This window comes from Lontra canadensis, unplaced genomic scaffold (genome assembly GCF_010015895.1).
Source record: "Lontra canadensis isolate GAN:19392208 unplaced genomic scaffold, GSC_riverotter_1.0 scaffold29, whole genome shotgun sequence".
NCBI classification, from domain to species: Eukaryota; Metazoa; Chordata; class Mammalia; order Carnivora; family Mustelidae; genus Lontra; species Lontra canadensis.
In genome coordinates, this window is record NW_022631023.1 from 2,063,973 (window position 1) to 2,079,407 (window position 15,435).

At 65.0% G+C, this 15,435-nt stretch overlaps 1 protein-coding gene across 1 annotated transcript; it reads right to left on the minus strand.

Annotated features, from left to right (window-relative positions):
- Positions 1–5,294: 5,294 nt before the first annotated feature.
- Positions 5,295–14,227, minus strand: GATD3A (glutamine amidotransferase like class 1 domain containing 3A). The gene is made up of 7 exons (XM_032865238.1): positions 14,068–14,227; positions 13,504–13,556; positions 12,244–12,357; positions 11,543–11,662; positions 8,395–8,487; positions 6,440–6,596; positions 5,295–5,521 (listed from the first exon to the last, which is right to left on the minus strand). Exons 1-7 carry the CDS (start codon positions 14,194–14,196, stop codon positions 5,393–5,395), a joined length of 795 nt encoding a protein of 264 aa, XP_032721129.1. The 5' UTR covers positions 14,197–14,227; the 3' UTR covers positions 5,295–5,392.
- Positions 14,228–15,435: the final 1,208 nt, after the last annotated feature.

Genomic DNA, 15,435 nt, shown 5'->3' on the forward strand with positions numbered 1-15,435 from the left:
CAGAGAGCCCGATGCAGGGCTCGATCCCAGGACCCCGAGATCATGACCTGAGCCAAATGCAGAGGCTTAACCCACTGAACCACCCAGGTGCCCCTTCCTCTATCTGTTCTTAAAGAGAAACTGAGTCACTACTTGATAACCTTCTGAAAGAGAAGGCACCAGGCCCCGATGGGCTTACTGGTAAGTTCTACCAAATACTTAAGAAAGAAACTATATCGATTCTCTATAATCTCTCCCAGAGGACAGAAGCAGAGAACGTTTCGTAATTTGTTCTATGAAAACAGCATTACCCAATACTAAAGCCAGATAAAGACAAGAAAACTAGAGGCCAACACCTCTCATGAACACAGATGCAAAATCCTCAACAAAATATTAGCAAACTAAACCCAAGAAAGTGCAAATTGGGATTTATGCTCGGTATGCAAAGATGGCTCAACATTTGAAAAAAAAAATCATGAAGTCTGTCCCATCAGCAGATTAGGAAGAAAAACCACCTGCTCACATCAATGGATGCAGAGGAAGCGGCTGGCAAATTCCAACACCAAATCATGATCAAGTGTCAGAATCAGAGAGAGAGAGACCTCCTCAGCACGACCAAGACCACGTGCGGAACCCCTCCCGCCGGCGCGCTTAATGGTGAGAAAGTCGAGGCTTTTCCACTAACATCGGGCGGAAGGCAAGGATGTCCCCTCTTCGCCGCTCCTTTTCAACGTCGTGCTGGATGTCTGTGCTAACGCATAAAGTAAGAAAATAAAATAAAAGGCTTACAGGTTGGAAAAGAAAAAACGAAACTGTCTTTGCTCACAGAGGACATGACTATCTTCGCAAAAAATGCAAACAAGGCAACAAAAAGCCTCGTGAGGTTAGTGGAGTACAAGGTTAACATACGACACGCTGCTAAGGGGAACAAGTCAAGACGCCTGACCCCACGCGACTCCAAGAATTACTGTAAGGCCACGGTCGTCAAGGCGGTGTGGCGTGGGGCGGGCGGCGTTGGCGATAGCACAGGTCAGTGCATCAGCGGAACTGAAGAGTCCAGAAGGAGCCACACAGACACACCCGACGGACCTGCGACACAGGAGCACGCGCAGTGCGGTGGGGAAACGGTCTGTTCGACAGATGGGGCCGAGCGACGGGACACCCGCAGCAAAGACACTAACTCACACGTGTCACAGGTTTGAATGTAAGAAGCAGAACCGTAAGCCTCCTGGGAGACAATAGAGAGAAAACCCAGACGGCCCCAGTGGTGAGGGCTTCGCGGACGCAAGACCAAAGCTCCGAGCAGGGAGAGACAAGCCGATGCGCTAGAATTCCTTAACAGTGACACAGCGGCTCTGCCCCAAGCGCAGCAGCGGGAGAAGAGCTACAGACCGGGAGAAGCAACGGCAGGAGACGGGTCTGAACAAAGCCTAAAACACACGAGAATTTTCTAGGTTCAACAAAATGAAGAACGTATTTTAAAATCGGCAAAAAACCCAAAGGACACTGAGGAATATACGAGTGTATGAGAAGCTGCCCCACGTCCCAGGTCACCGGGGAGATGGAACGCAAACAGCGGCGACACCGCTGCACGCCTCCGAGGGCGGCCACGGTCTGGCGAGGACGGGAGCGCCCGGAGCGCCCGGTCACCGCTGCGGGGAAAGCAGGTGGTGCCGCCACCTCGGAAGGAGGTTTGGTGGTTTCTCCCAAGACGAAACCTGCTCTTCCCATCCGACCCGGCGATCGCGCTCCCTGAGGTCCCCCCGCGGTGGACGGGAACACACGTCCCCACAGAAACCTGCCCACGAGGGCGGCAGCAGCTCCGTGCGTAACTGCCGACCCTCGGAAGCCACCCAGGGGCTCTTCAGCGGGTGGACGGACACGGGAACTGTCCCTCCAGCTGGGAGAGGGTGTTCAGCGCGAAGAGGACATGAGCCATCCCGCCATGAGGGGACGCGGGGGGCCGTGAGTGTGTCACTGAGTGACAGGAGCCGGTCTGAGAAGGCTGCGGCCCGTGTGACCCCAGCGACAGGACTCTCTGGCGAAGGCACAGCGGTGGGGCTGGTGACAGGTCTCATTGCAGTGGTGGGAGGAGGAGGGACAAATGGGCGGAGCACGGCAGACGGGGAGGGCAGAGGACTCTGTAAGACCCCGCAGCGGGGGATGCCCGTCCCTACGCAGCCGTCCCAACGCACAGAACGCCTGCCCCGAGAGGGACCCTCCCGTGAACGATGGACTCTGGGGGATGACGACGTGTCCGTGTGGGCTCATTCACGGGAACAGACGCAGGACTCGGGTGCGGGATGCGGACAGTGGGGGAGGCTGTGCCTGCGTGGGGACAGCGGCTGTATGGGAAATCTCTGTTTTCTCCTGTGAATTTTACTGTGAACCTAAAAGTGCTCCGAAAACTGAAGTCAGTATAAACGCGCGCAGAGTGCCACCAAGGGAAGCCCTGTAGAGAAAAGAAATGGAGAGGCAGTTGCTCCCAGCGGTGGGGATGGGCTAGGAGGGGCCCTGGAGCTGGGCTAAGGGCAGACGCCCAGATGGGGCTCTGCACGGACCCATTACTGGCAGCCTCAGGACTTTAGCACCCACCAGCACGTTCATGCCAAGCCCACCGCCCTTGGGGTTCCTGGAGTCTGCTCTCCTGGGGCCCTGGCCCATGGAGATGGCACCTGAGAAACCAAAACCACGTACACGTCAGCAGGCCAGGCCGACGGCAAGGCGAGGCGCAGAGGGCGAGGCGAGGAGACACACCCACGAACACGCTCCTCGGCCTGGTCTCTGTGTCAAGGCGTTTCCGGGACCACCAGCCACGGTCTGGTCACGGACACCAGGCCCATCGCCCGTGCCCTCTGCCCCCCAACACCTGGGGCGCCCCTGAACCCACTCTCTGGCCGTTCCTGCTGGGCCTCCATCCGGAACATTCTTCACACACAGCCTCATCCCGTCCACCTGGGCCTCCCCTTCCCCCCCCCCCAAGCTGTGGGACAGCGCCCGGCATTCAGGAGGCACCCGGTGTTGTCAAACCCCGGCCGGCTCTCTCTGGGTCCTCCCAGCACGTCGGGTCTCCTCCCTGAGCACAGGCCCAAGCACCAGTCTGTCTGCCTGACCTCCCGCCCCGCAGGGCTGCGGTGACAGCTGAGTGAGCGGGCGCTGGGGCCTCTGGTGCACGGAAGCCACACACACTAGTGTCCCCACACCTTGTCACCACGGGGGGACCATGAGAGGAAAGCAAGACGGACGCGTGCCCTTCCAAACCGGCGATCAGACGCCTCATCCTTCCAAGAAGCCACAGGACGGAGGACGATGCCCGCACGCGGAGAACCACGTGAACGCTACCGACACAGCGCTCCCGCGGGGCCTCGTCCTCGTGTCCCCCTTCCCTCCCTGCGCACCTGCCCTTCCAGAGAAGCACAGCGAGAAGAGGGGACCCCGTCAGCCCGCGTTTCCTGAGTGTGGCTCTGGGTCCCAAAGTGCCCGACATCACCCACACCCTGTGCGGAGACCCCTGAGGGGGCGGGTAGTGGCTGCCGTGTGTGGGACCCGCCAAACGCCTCTCTGCTGCGGAGGCATGTCCCCGCGTGTCCAGAAGACGTCCAAGTGCGGCGCAGACAGGCTCCTCCTCACCATTTACTGACGAGCACGTGGCGGGCAGACGACCCAGGACGCGGGGAAGGCCTTCCTGGCCCGGGAGCGGCGTCAGCCTCCACGGATCGCCGCACACCAGGAAGGGCCATGGGCGCACGGCAGCCGGGACACTCTGCTCACCGAGGCCCTTGAAGAAAAGGCCAACGGGAGAAGGCACGCGCGCCTGCTGGGGACACGCCAGCACAATGCACACGAACTCCGATCGTCAGCCGGACGCCGGCCACGTGCTCTGCCACAGCAGACCGCCAAGGGCCAGAAACGGCTGACAGAAAAGGGACTGGCGATAGCAGACATCAAGGAGACACCAAAGAAAACCTCGTCCACTGAGGCCAGGCTCCAAACCCCCTACCGCCCGGCGGCCCCAACCGGACACAGCACCCCACACGCCCGTGAACACGCCCACACCCACCAGAGCGCTTGCAAAGGCAGTGCTCACGCGACATGGGAAAGCTGCGGAGGGGCCCACAGGGGAGCACGTCCATGAAGGAAAGCCACACGTGAAGGGTCCCTGTGCCCAGACCCCAGTGTGCTTGGCCCTAGTGGGGGCGGGGAGGGCCTCTGCCCTGCGGTCCCACCGCGGTGTCGGCCAGGACCTCTCTGAGCTGCACGCCTTGGGGCCAGGCACTCCTCCCTACGCACACGTGTGCACACGTAAAAAGGGTTTTGACATGTTTCTTAGGAAGGAGACAGTGTTCCGTGGTGACCTGACCTCTGACGGGCCCTGGGAGGCTACCCGGGGCCAGGGCAATCCTGGTGTCTGCAGGTGGGCCACGGGGGCTCCTGCCGCGGGGGGACACAGGCAGGCCCCCAGAGAACAGAGTTCCCGTGAAGGTCAGACGTGCCGAGGCCGGCTGGCAGACACGCGGTTTGCCGGGGCAAGGGGCTGCACGGCATCAGGCATCACGGCTCCATGCCCGGGCCCCAGGAACCACGAGGCTCATCATCACTTACCTCTTATGGCAGTTGGGGGAGGGGAGCCTGGGTGCCAGGCCCCAACTGAACGGCCCGGAAGTGCACCCCCGCAGCTGCCCCCACCCTCCTGGGGGTCACAGGACAGGGACTGGGAGGGGAATGTGCTACAGCGGGGGAAGCCCACACCACCTCAGGCTGCGCCCCGGCTGTCCCTCCCCCGACAGAAGCGCACACGCGACGCGGGCTACCAGCTGGTGTTGTGCTGGATGCCTCCCTGCGCCCTCTCTACCGCCTCATACCGGCGGCTGCCCGCGGGCTGGGACCGACCCGACAGTCCCCGCCCCGCCGGCTGACCACACGGGCCACGCGTCCGCAACTTCCCTTCCTTCCTGGAAAGCAAGGAACCTCGCTTCCGCCGCCCACGCCAGCTTCAGAAGGCGTCCGTCACATGAGCCGGCGGAGTGTCCGTCTGGGAGAGGAGTTTATTCTCCCGGCCTCAACGCAACCCCTTTCCGCTTTAGTGCGCGTTTACTCCGGGTTACACAACTTTCAATTACCAGCGAGCGTGATAATTCAATTTCCTAACTACTAGATTCATAAACGCAAAACAATTCTTCCCTCCCGAATGCCAAGCATCCTAAGGCCACACGTAACACAGCACAGTGACGTCTCTCCCCGTCCTCTTCCTGAACCAGCAGCCCCGCTTCCCTCTCGGGTCCGGCCTGAGCCCACGGAGGCCTCCTCCTCGGGCAGAGGTGCCTACGGGAAGTGGATTCCCGCCCGCAGCCAGGGGCAGGGGCACGTGGGCCGCCAGCTCCACCTGGTGGAAGACGCAGGGCCGGCGGCACGATCACTTCCGACAGAGTTCCAGCACCTTCTTCACCATGGCCCCGATGCCGTCGTGGATGTGGTGGAGCTCCGTCTCGCACATGAAGGCCGGGGTCGTGACCACCTTGTTCTTCTGGTCCACGTGAGCTTCGTGCACAGAAGTTATGGAAACGCATCACCTGGCAAGGACTAGGGGATCGCAGGTGCGACGTGTCCAGCCCGGTCCCCGCGGCCGCCCCACACCAACCTGCAGCGGGCGGAAGTGCACCTAGAGCAGAGCTCACCCACAGCAAGAGGCCAACCCGGGACCTCCCTCTGCACGAGCCACGTTCCTGTCCTGGTCACCCAGACACTGGCAGACACAGGTCTGGCCCTGTCCCATGCTAACAACATGCGCCCTCCTGCGCCCAACCCCAAGGCCACGTGGCCAGCCCACCCGGACGGCTGCAGGCTCTGCCCCCCTCTGCACAGGGGGGAGACGGAGCGCCACTCGGGACACCGTCCACGAGGAGAGAAAGGCAGCTTTGAGACGGACACCCAGAGGGACACGGTGCTGTCTCCAGAGCCCCAGGGGACACTGTGCAGCTCTGCTCCTCAACCCTGGCCCACGTGGAGAGTCTGGGTCCAGCTGTGGACCCAGAACGCGGTCAGCCTGTGGCCCGAGGCTCTGTGCACACAGCACCCAGGCACCCACAGGAGGACCAGCGGCCCACGAGGCCACGTGGGATGGCTCCCTGTCCATGGCGCCCAGGGAGCTTCCAGCTGAGCCAGGCAGCTCCCCTGTCCGTCTTCCACTGCAGCCCCCCCCACCCTGGGGCGCCTGCTGCCCCCACCCCCCGCCCAGAAACCTGACCCCACGGAGCCTGAGGCCACGCACTCGCCTGACCAGGTAGTCTTGTGGGGCTCCAGGCCTGGGCAGTAGGTGTGACACCCGTCGTGCACATGCTCCCAGACGCCCCAGCAGCACAGACCCTCATTTAAGATGCTGCCTGCCTGGGTCCGTCCCTGAGGTCAGAGGACAGGTCCCCACACCACACGCTGCTGCCACCCCAGCTGCCGGAAAGGATATGGTCACTCCCTTCACGCAGTGCTTGGCGCCCAGCGCTTTGATGGCTGCCGCGGTCCCTGCGTAGGGCCACCTGCCGCCTTCCTCCTGCTCGTGGCCCACGGTGACCTCAACACCACGGAGCACTTTGGCCGCGAGGACGGGAGCGATGCAGCACAGGCTGGAAGACAGGACAGGGTGAGCTCAGGGCTACACGTGCGCATGCCAGGGCCGGGGTGGGACTGACCGTGAGGATGACCCCAGCAGCGACCACTGAGCCACGGAGCGAGGAGTGTCGCAGCGACATGAGCCTCCGCTCACTGCCCCATGCACTGCAGCCCCCGCAGCAGAGGGCCCGCGGGCACTGGCCGCCCGCCGTGGTGGCCGCAGAGAAGGGCTCTCAGAAGGCAACAGTGGACTTCAACCTGAGTTTTGGGTGGCTTTTCACACAGCAGCAGCGGACCCCAGGGCACGGATGTCCCAGAGACGCCCTCTCCGCAGAGGGTGTGAGAAGCGGTCTCAGCGGGCCAGTGAGTGTGCCCGGCACCACGGCAGCCAAGGGCCCCCACCACGAGAGCCCCGAGCCCCGCTACACCCCCAGTGGGCCAATCCCAGGGTGTCGGAGGCCCGCGGTTCACTCTGGGTGCTCCCGCAGGGCTCCTCGGAGGCTCTGCTCCCACCAAGAGGTCCCGCTGACCGGAAGCGCCAGACCCAGGCCTACCCACGGCCATGCACGCGGGGGACACGTGTGGCACCACCACGTGGCTGCAAGTCAGGCTGCCCCTGCCCTCCCTCAGGGCCCATGCACGCCGCTGGCGGCCCCTGCCCAGCTCATGGTCAGCACGGCCTGTCTGCGGCTCCCGTGTAGGCCTGCACGGCTCGTCCCCAGGCTGCTCCGGCGCGCCGTGAGAGTGACGTCAACACACTCTCGTTCCTCCTCAAACATCACGCCTAAAACACCCGCCAGAAATGCGTGGGAGAAAATCTCCCTCAGCCACCAAGGAGGCAGGAAGCCATCAGAACTGGCATCCTGAAGCGCCCACATCCCAAGCCTGGCGGCCAGGGCACGGGACACACAAGCCAGCAGTGTGGCCATCAGCCCTCGAGTGGTGCTGCTGGCACAGCCGCCCACCCTGCTCTCAGGCTGCGGACGCCGGAGCCGAGGCTCTCGCTGGTACCGCTCAGGGGACACCCAAGCAAGGCGGCACAGCCATCGGGCCCCTCGCTCCCGCCTGCGCTCGTGATACAGGGTCGTCCCTGGTGCTCACCACATGAGTGGGAGCTACTCTGGGGCTCGCGTCCCAGGAGGGGAGAGGCAGGGGCCAGTGCCGTCCCCCGCTCCCGGGTGGCCCAGCTCGGTGTCTTCTAAGCCCATGGGCTGCCAGCCTACGGACCCGAGGCCAGAGCCTTCCGTGAGGATGGCTCCCGCACCGTGACCGGCAGGACTTCTGGCGAGTGACCCGCGTGGGGACTGTCGTCACGCGACCCCTCTCACGCAGCCGCAGAGGCTGCCGCACTCCCTCGTCCACACCCGCGTTCAGCGCATCCGGCGGAGCTCCGGGGACGCTTCTCGCACCAGCGGACCTGCGCCACCCCCACGCCCCGGCACGCTTGTGCCGACAAGCCAGGGCCGGTGCAGCCCGCCTGGCGAGCTCCGGTCGGGGGCGCGGTGGCCTGCGGGAGTCTGGGTGCATCTAGAATGCCGCCCCAGGGCAGGGGAGGGCGCTGGGCCAAGGAGCCCCAGGCCGCCTGGAGACAGCAGACACCTGGCGAGGGGAGGAGGTGCTGGCAAAGCCGGGGGTCGGGGAAGGACTGACGGGGAGTCTTCTAGAAGCCCTCCTTCCCGTGAGGTCAGCAGAATGAGTGACCGTGACCACAGCATTTTCCCAGCCAAAAGGCGCCCGTGATGACGCGTGAGCTCCAAGTGAAAACGGCCTCGAGGACCGTGCAGCCCTGCCCTCCCCCCTGCCCCGACCTACCCAATAGGCTTGCCGGCCGCGTGGAACTCCTTCAGGACCCGCTCCACGTCCCCGTGGACCTTGCAGTCTTTCCCGTCAGCGGCAAACGTGCTCCTACCACGAGAAGAGGCAGCTCAGCTCTCACGGCCGGGGGTCAGCCTGCCCGGGGCCCCGACCCTACCTGGGAAACGGCCGCGCGGCCGCGCTAACTCCCCAGATCCCAAGACAAGCAGGTCACGTGCGTGAGGTGGGTTTTCAGGTAATCACGTACGTTACTTTTTCTACTTCTTCCAGCCCAGCGAGGGAGGGGGCGGCCGAGAGGTGAGGTGGGGAGGCTGGTCCCCGGGAGAACCACAGCCGGCAGGTGCCTGGGCTGCGGGCCACACCCACTGCATCCTCAGAGGTCGGCTCCGTAAGCCAAGGAGGAGCAGGACATGCTGTGGGCCTCAAAGCCGTGACCTGCCGTCCACACATGAGGAAGACGCACGGGTTAGAGGACAGGACACCGCGCCTCTCTCCATGCCAAGCGCGGCTCGGGGGTCTGGACGGCCTCCCCGCCCACTGGCTGCACGCCGGCACCTCTCTGGGAGGCAACTGGTGAGCCCCAAAGCACATACACTCTCCAGGAGCCCCACTCTGGCTCCCTGGCACGCGCGTGTGCGCACCTCCAGCCCAGGAACGTGTGGGCGCCATGGGGCTCCGCCAGCCTGCGGCCTGACCGGCCGAGCTGTCCCGCGTCACGCTTTATTACGCATCAACTGTGTCCCCCAGAAGCTAGTAGCAGCCCAGACGTGAGGCCTGGAAACCACGCGTGTCCATCCGTGTTGGGGCGTCTGCCCGACGGGTCTGTGCGTGCAGCCACGAGGTGCTTAACGGGCCACCGACAAGCCACCGTTTGTGACACACAAAAACAACAAGAAGCTTAACAGGCCTCCAACTGGTCACACTTTGCTTTTTTTAAAAAAGACGTCATCTCAGAAAGCGAGAAGGTGTGTGTGCGCAGAGGGAACGCAGAGAGAAGGAACGTCCGCCAGACCCCGTGCGCGGAGCTCCCGCTCACAACCCTGGGACCACAGCCTGAGCTGAAACCAAGTGCTGGACGCTCGCCCGACAGCGCCAGCCCGGCGCCCGGTCAGACGTCACACAACCACACGGGGACCTCTGGAACGTACACGTGAACGTGCAACCAGGGCAGGGACGGGCCCGAGGCTCCCCACAGCAAGAACTTCGGACCCCAGCGAGCTCGCCTGCCGCCCCTCGCTGCATCACACGGCCCAACCGGCAGCCGCGGCGAAGGGCGCCAACCCCACCAAGCTGACGTTTCCTCTCGAACGGCCAGGATGAATGAGGCAGGAAACCTGAAGCCCCAGCTTGCCCGGGGGGTGAGTTCACAGACGGGGGCGCTGACCCAAGGCCACGGCTCCCTGGAACGCAGGGCAAAGACCTGCCAACAACCTGCTCACCTCCCTCCTGTGCTTCTAGGTCAACCGCGTGTGGTCATCAGCTGTGCCACGGGCACAACCCCAGCACAGCCCGAAAGTGCCCTCACCCGGGCTGGGCGGGGGAGAGGCGGGCAATGGTCAGAGTTCAGGCTCACCTTCCCCAGGAAAAGCCCCAGGGCCTGGCAGAGTGAAGCCAACGGAGGCCACTCCCCTCCAGCTTCTGCCAGGTGCGCGTGCAGGCGGTGGGGACGAGGGCAGCTCACCCGAGAGGCTGGCATTTGGAGGACGGAGCGGACAGGAGGAGAGGCAGGGCTCCCAGAGGAGGAAGCAGTATGGGAACCGGCTCCACAGGCGGAACAGAGGCTCGGGACCTGGACAGACCTGTTCGGGTGTCTGCAGGCCGACGGGAGCCATGCAGCGTCAGAACACCTCAGGTCCCTAACTGCCTGTGTCCCTCACTTCTGGGTGCAGGGCACCGGGACACAGCGAGCCAGGACACTGCTGCAGGGGGACAGCGCCCACCAACCAACCAAACAGGGTGCAGGGGGCAGTGCTCACTAGGGTCCCAGGCTCGACCCCTGCCCCACCCCATACCCTGCACACAAGGAGTCCAGAGGGAGGCAGGGCTGACAGGGGACGGTCCAGGTGACAGAATGTGGACAGGACACTGTGGTGCGAGCGTGGGGCAGGCAGCTGGCCACGCAGATCAAGAAGGGGGGAGGTCTGCGGTCCAGATACAAACAGAATTCCTGGCGGACGTCAGAGAAAGGCGCCGGGGCAGGAGGGGAGACCCCACAGGGGGCAGCAGGAAGAGGAGGGGGAGAAGAGGAGCCTGCTGCAGGAGGCACGGTGGGCGGAGACCTTCGAGAGGAGACCCGATGGCACAGCAAGGAAACCCAGCGAGTGCTCGCGGGCCGAGGCTGTGCAGGAGGGCGCCAGCAGCACCCCACACCCGCCTGGTCTGGGAGCAGGGGGGAGCAGGGAGGCGGAGTGGGGGGCTGGCTGCCCGAGCTCACAGCCAGCCATGCTGTCAGGGGCGCCTGGCCGTGGGCCACAGCAGCCGGCTAGTCTACGATCCAGGGAGATGCTCCCCGTGGAGCCCAGTCTGCTGGGTTTCCACTGAAACCTGCCGAGTCCAGGCTGTTACCCCCACTAGGGTCCCCGTCTGACCCCAAAGCAGGTGACGCAGCTGCTTCCTGTCCTCCCACGCCAGCTGCAGTGGGGCTGCCTCGGAAGGGACAAGCCGGGACGGCGCGGCCAGCACAGAGCACTTCCGTGAGGCACACACAGACAGGTAGAGAAACGGGAACAGAAACGGGACCTGAAACCCAAGGGACGTCACGCCGACGTGGTGACAGCTTGTTCTCCGGCTACCATGGCAACGACCAGAGAACAAAATGAGGAAGGGCTCCCTTCCTCCCGTCAGACCAGCCTCCACACAGCCCATGGGAACAGCGGCTTCCCTGCCACCAGGCCCGCGAGGCGGTGGCATCCGTGAGGAACACGTGCAGGGACGCAGGTCCTGATGGGACCAGCCCGGCCAGTGCGTCGCTGGATCAGAGGAAGCCCACGCCGCCCACCCCACGGCGGCCGGTACCGGGAACACCCAGCAAGAAGTGAGAGAAAAACCTGCGTCGTGCTGACGTTACACCGGGGCCCCCGACAGAGCAGCTCCGAGCAGCCTCTGGGACCCCACGCCCCGTCCCTCGCGGCGCTCCAGCACTCACAGGTTCTTAGCGGCCCCGAAGCCTCCGGGGAAGATGGCGGCGTCGTGATTGGCCACGCTGAGCCGGGCCAGGTCGGTGATCTTGCCGCGGGCGATCCTCGCAGACTCCGTCAGGACGTTCCTGGGAGAGAACAGAGAGGCCCGAAGTCAGCGTCAGGGTGTGGAGGGCAGAGCCGGGCTTGCGGGAGGCCGGCCCACGAGCAAACGCGCGCGCGCTGAGGTCAGCGGCTAGAAAGACAGCCTTGCCCCGCGCAGCCTCTGGCCCGCTTAGTCCTGGGCCTGACAAAAGCAGGCGTGGGAAGGTCCGGGTACCCCAGAGGCAGAGGGCAGCAAGCCAGGGCCTGCCCCAGCAGAGACCGCACTGCCTTGGCTGGACCCTGCAGCCGGAGCAAGACGGGAGGGCCAAAGGGACCTCAGCGTGTGCCAAGACTGCACGGGCCTCGGGGAAAGAAATGCTCCGAGACCGGGGCCCACACAGGGCGGGAGACAGGAGTCCACGCTGATCGCAGGGCAGGGGTCATGAAAGCCAGCAGGAGGACTTCCGGCAGGCGGCAGAAGGTAACGAGCGCCACCACGACACCGTCGCGGGACAGCCCGGACGCAGCCAGATTCGCGGCCGGGACAACGCAACAAGCCCGCGGGGTCTCGGGCAGCTTCCAGCAGGTCCCGGTCCACGCTCAGGACTCGGGGAGGGGCCCACACCTGGTCTCACTCTCGGAAGGCTGCCCCTTGGTGTGGTCGACCACGTGCATCTGAGGGATGTCAGGAGCGAAGATCTGGACCTCGGCCCCGCCGCGGCTCAGGTGGACCAACACCCTGCATGGGAGAAAGGAGACCGATTCCCACCCGGCGCTGCCTGTCACTCCGCGCACGGGCAGCGCCCCACAGAGGGCCCCGTGCACACCCCTTACGGCAGCTACCATCACGGGGCCTTCCCGCAGGCTACGGCCGGCTGACCAAGGACCCCCACGTCCACAGTTCAGATTCGCTGCCACCGAACCAGCCTGGAGAGCCCAGCTGGTCCCCCAGCTCCCTCTACATACCGGGGTGCAGGGGCGGGCACCAGGCCGGTCCCAGCCTGGAATTCTCGGTTCCCAGGATGCTTTGGGGGCTCTTCCTCCCACAGACGATCGACACAGGACGGGAGGGCTGGGTCGGGCTTCCGTCAGGACAGGAGGCTCGAGTCCTGCTCTGCCCCACCCTTCCCGTCACAGCCAAAGGGCCAGGGGAGACATCCAGGTCTCCCCGAGGGCTGATCTGTTCCAGGCCCGGGGCTCTCACTGTCCCGCTTCAGAGGCGGCGTGAGCGGGTAGGGCCAGCACCGCCCCGTCACTCGGGCTCGGCTCCTTGTAACCTGCAGGGCTCTCCGCACTCGACTCCGTGTCCACCCACTACCCCGTGCTCCCGTGTTCTCGTGCCCCGGCCCCGAGCCCCCTTCTGGAAGCTCTCCTGGCTCTCCACTGCCCACCAGCTCTGCACACGCCGAAGTCCACTGCGGGCCGGTGCCCACGCTGGATGGGAGGGCAGGCGCAGGCTGGGGGTCCTCGGGGTCCTCTGGGCTCCCTGTGGCCCCGCACCCGGGAAGGACATGTCCCCCAGCCACGTGCTAACTCTCCTCCAACCTGCTCCAGGCCCACAAGGCCTAGCGCTCTGGCGCACAGAAGCCTTTTCACTCGGGTAAGAGAAGGACGAGCAACCGCTGACGGGTCCCATCAAAGACACGGGCCGAGGCGGGGGCTCACCCAGAGAGCCAGAACCAGGACGCCCACGCCCGCCCCCGCCCCGGAGGGAAGCAGCAGGCGCTAACAGGACACCAGAAGTGCTCCCTGCTTATCTCTGGGGCACAAGGCCACGGACTCGAGGGGCTCCCTGCCCTTCACTTCTCAGCTCACTGGCTTCTGCCTGTCTAGACGAAGGGTCCCCAAATGGTTCAGGAAAAGGCAACCGTCCCTGAGGGCTTACGCTGAGGCCTCGTGGAGCTCAGTCCCATCGTAGACTCCACATCCAGACAGCACCTGTGGGGGAGCGAGGGTCGGGGGGAGTCCACCTGGAAGCCGCTGGCCTGGGGGCGGGGGGCGGGGGGGCGTGTGTGTGTGTGTGTGTGTGTGTGTGAGAAGAAGGGCAGGCCCAGAGAAGAGAATGGAACTGACCCTGGAGGGACAGAGGCGAGGGTTGGGGGTTAAGGGAGGAGCCTGGTGGCCCAATCCAGAGAGGAGGCTAGGGGGCCTTATCTGGGGGAGCAGGGGGAGCAGCAGCAGAGGGGTTAGGGGCCGGCCTGGGGGGTGGAGGGGTCCGGCGGGGGGGGGGGGGAGGGGGGGGGTTAGGGGGCTGGCCGGGGGGGAGAGCAGGGGGCCCGGCCTGGGGGTGGAGGAGTGCGGCGGGGGCTTGGGGACACTACCGGGGAATGGAGGGGTGCGGAGGGGGGTTAGGCGCCGGGCCTGGGGGGTGGAAGGGTGCGGCGGGGACTTAAGGGGCCGGCCTCGGCGGTAGCCCCGCCCCCAGCCCCGCCCTCCGGCGTCCGCTCACCAGAGCGACCCTGGCCCCCGGGCGCGGCGCCGAACCGTGGAGGGCCGCGCGTGGGGTGGACGCGTGAAGTGGCGCGAACGCGGAGGCCGCACGTAGCCTGGACGCCACCAGGGTCCTGACCGCCGCCATGACTGCTCGGGGACGCGGGTCGCAGGGTCACGCGGTCACAGAGCCCTTTGCGTATCCAGCGTGCCCCGCGCCGGCGCAGTCGGCCCGGCCGCCGTCCCGCGAGCACGCCGGTAGGCGGGGCCGCGCCTGCGCAGTCGCCCTCCCCGCGCTAGCTCTTTGCCCGCGGGCCCGGGAGGGTTTCTCCGTTGAGCCCTTCTAGGTGTTTCCCAGGAGTCAGTTGGCGGGAGACTCCTCTCGTCTACGGCATTTCCAAGTGCGGCAGCTGTTCACGATGCTAAGTGGTCCCCGCGGCGGCCCCGGGCTGCGGACGCCCGGCAGGTGGACGCAGGGCCCTGCCTGCCGCGGGTGTGAGCGCTGCCCGGGCCGCCCTCGGCACAGAGACCCGGGGAGGCGGCAGTAACAGGACAGGAAACGGCTGGAGCCGAGGAGGGGCTTGGGCGGTCCCGCTCCTTTGCTGACCCTTCAGGACGGGCCCGGGACCCTTCCCTGCAGCCGGGCATTCTCCCGCGGGATCCTGGCTTCTCCCGGCTCCTGGGGCCCAGCCCGCCCTCCTCGCCCCCGTCAGGGTCCAGAACGGGAGCCGGCAGGAGCGACGGGGTCGCGGGGTGATACCGACGTGCCCTAGGTCTGCCCCACCCTGAGGAAGGTCCTGCCGCGGATTCTGATTCCGCCGGGCTGGGAGCCACGAGACCACCTCTCCACCAGCCCCGTGGCAGCTCCGGGCCCTGCAGAGCCCCACCTCCCAGTCGTCTGCACCGCCGGGGCGGTTCAGCGGCATTTTAACCTCAAAAATAAAACTCAGTTTTACCGACAAAAACGTGTTCACTGGAGAATAGCAGAGCTGTAGCCCGTGAAAAAGAACCTGCAGGAAAACTGAGACCACAGGCAAATCAGGAAAACAGGGCAGAGGAGCCTCTTTATACAGGAAAAGGGGGCTGGGGTTGTAGAAAGCAAGTCCATTGGAGTGAACACGGAGAGGGTAGTGCAGTGGCCTTTCACTGGCTGGGCCCTGCCACCTCGCACTGGCTGTGACATCTCCCAATGGCTGGGGAGCAGGTGCCCAGGAGGGACAGGGCTGAGGGCTCCCCGTGCGGGCCTCCAGACTCCACTCCAGAGGACAGTTCATTTGTCAACTTTCTGGACTTCATCGGGCACACGTGAAACTTATCAAAACAGCGGTGACGAGCTGCTGAACCAGACAGTGCTGCAGTCGCAGCTGCGTGGAGGGGCTGTGGGTAC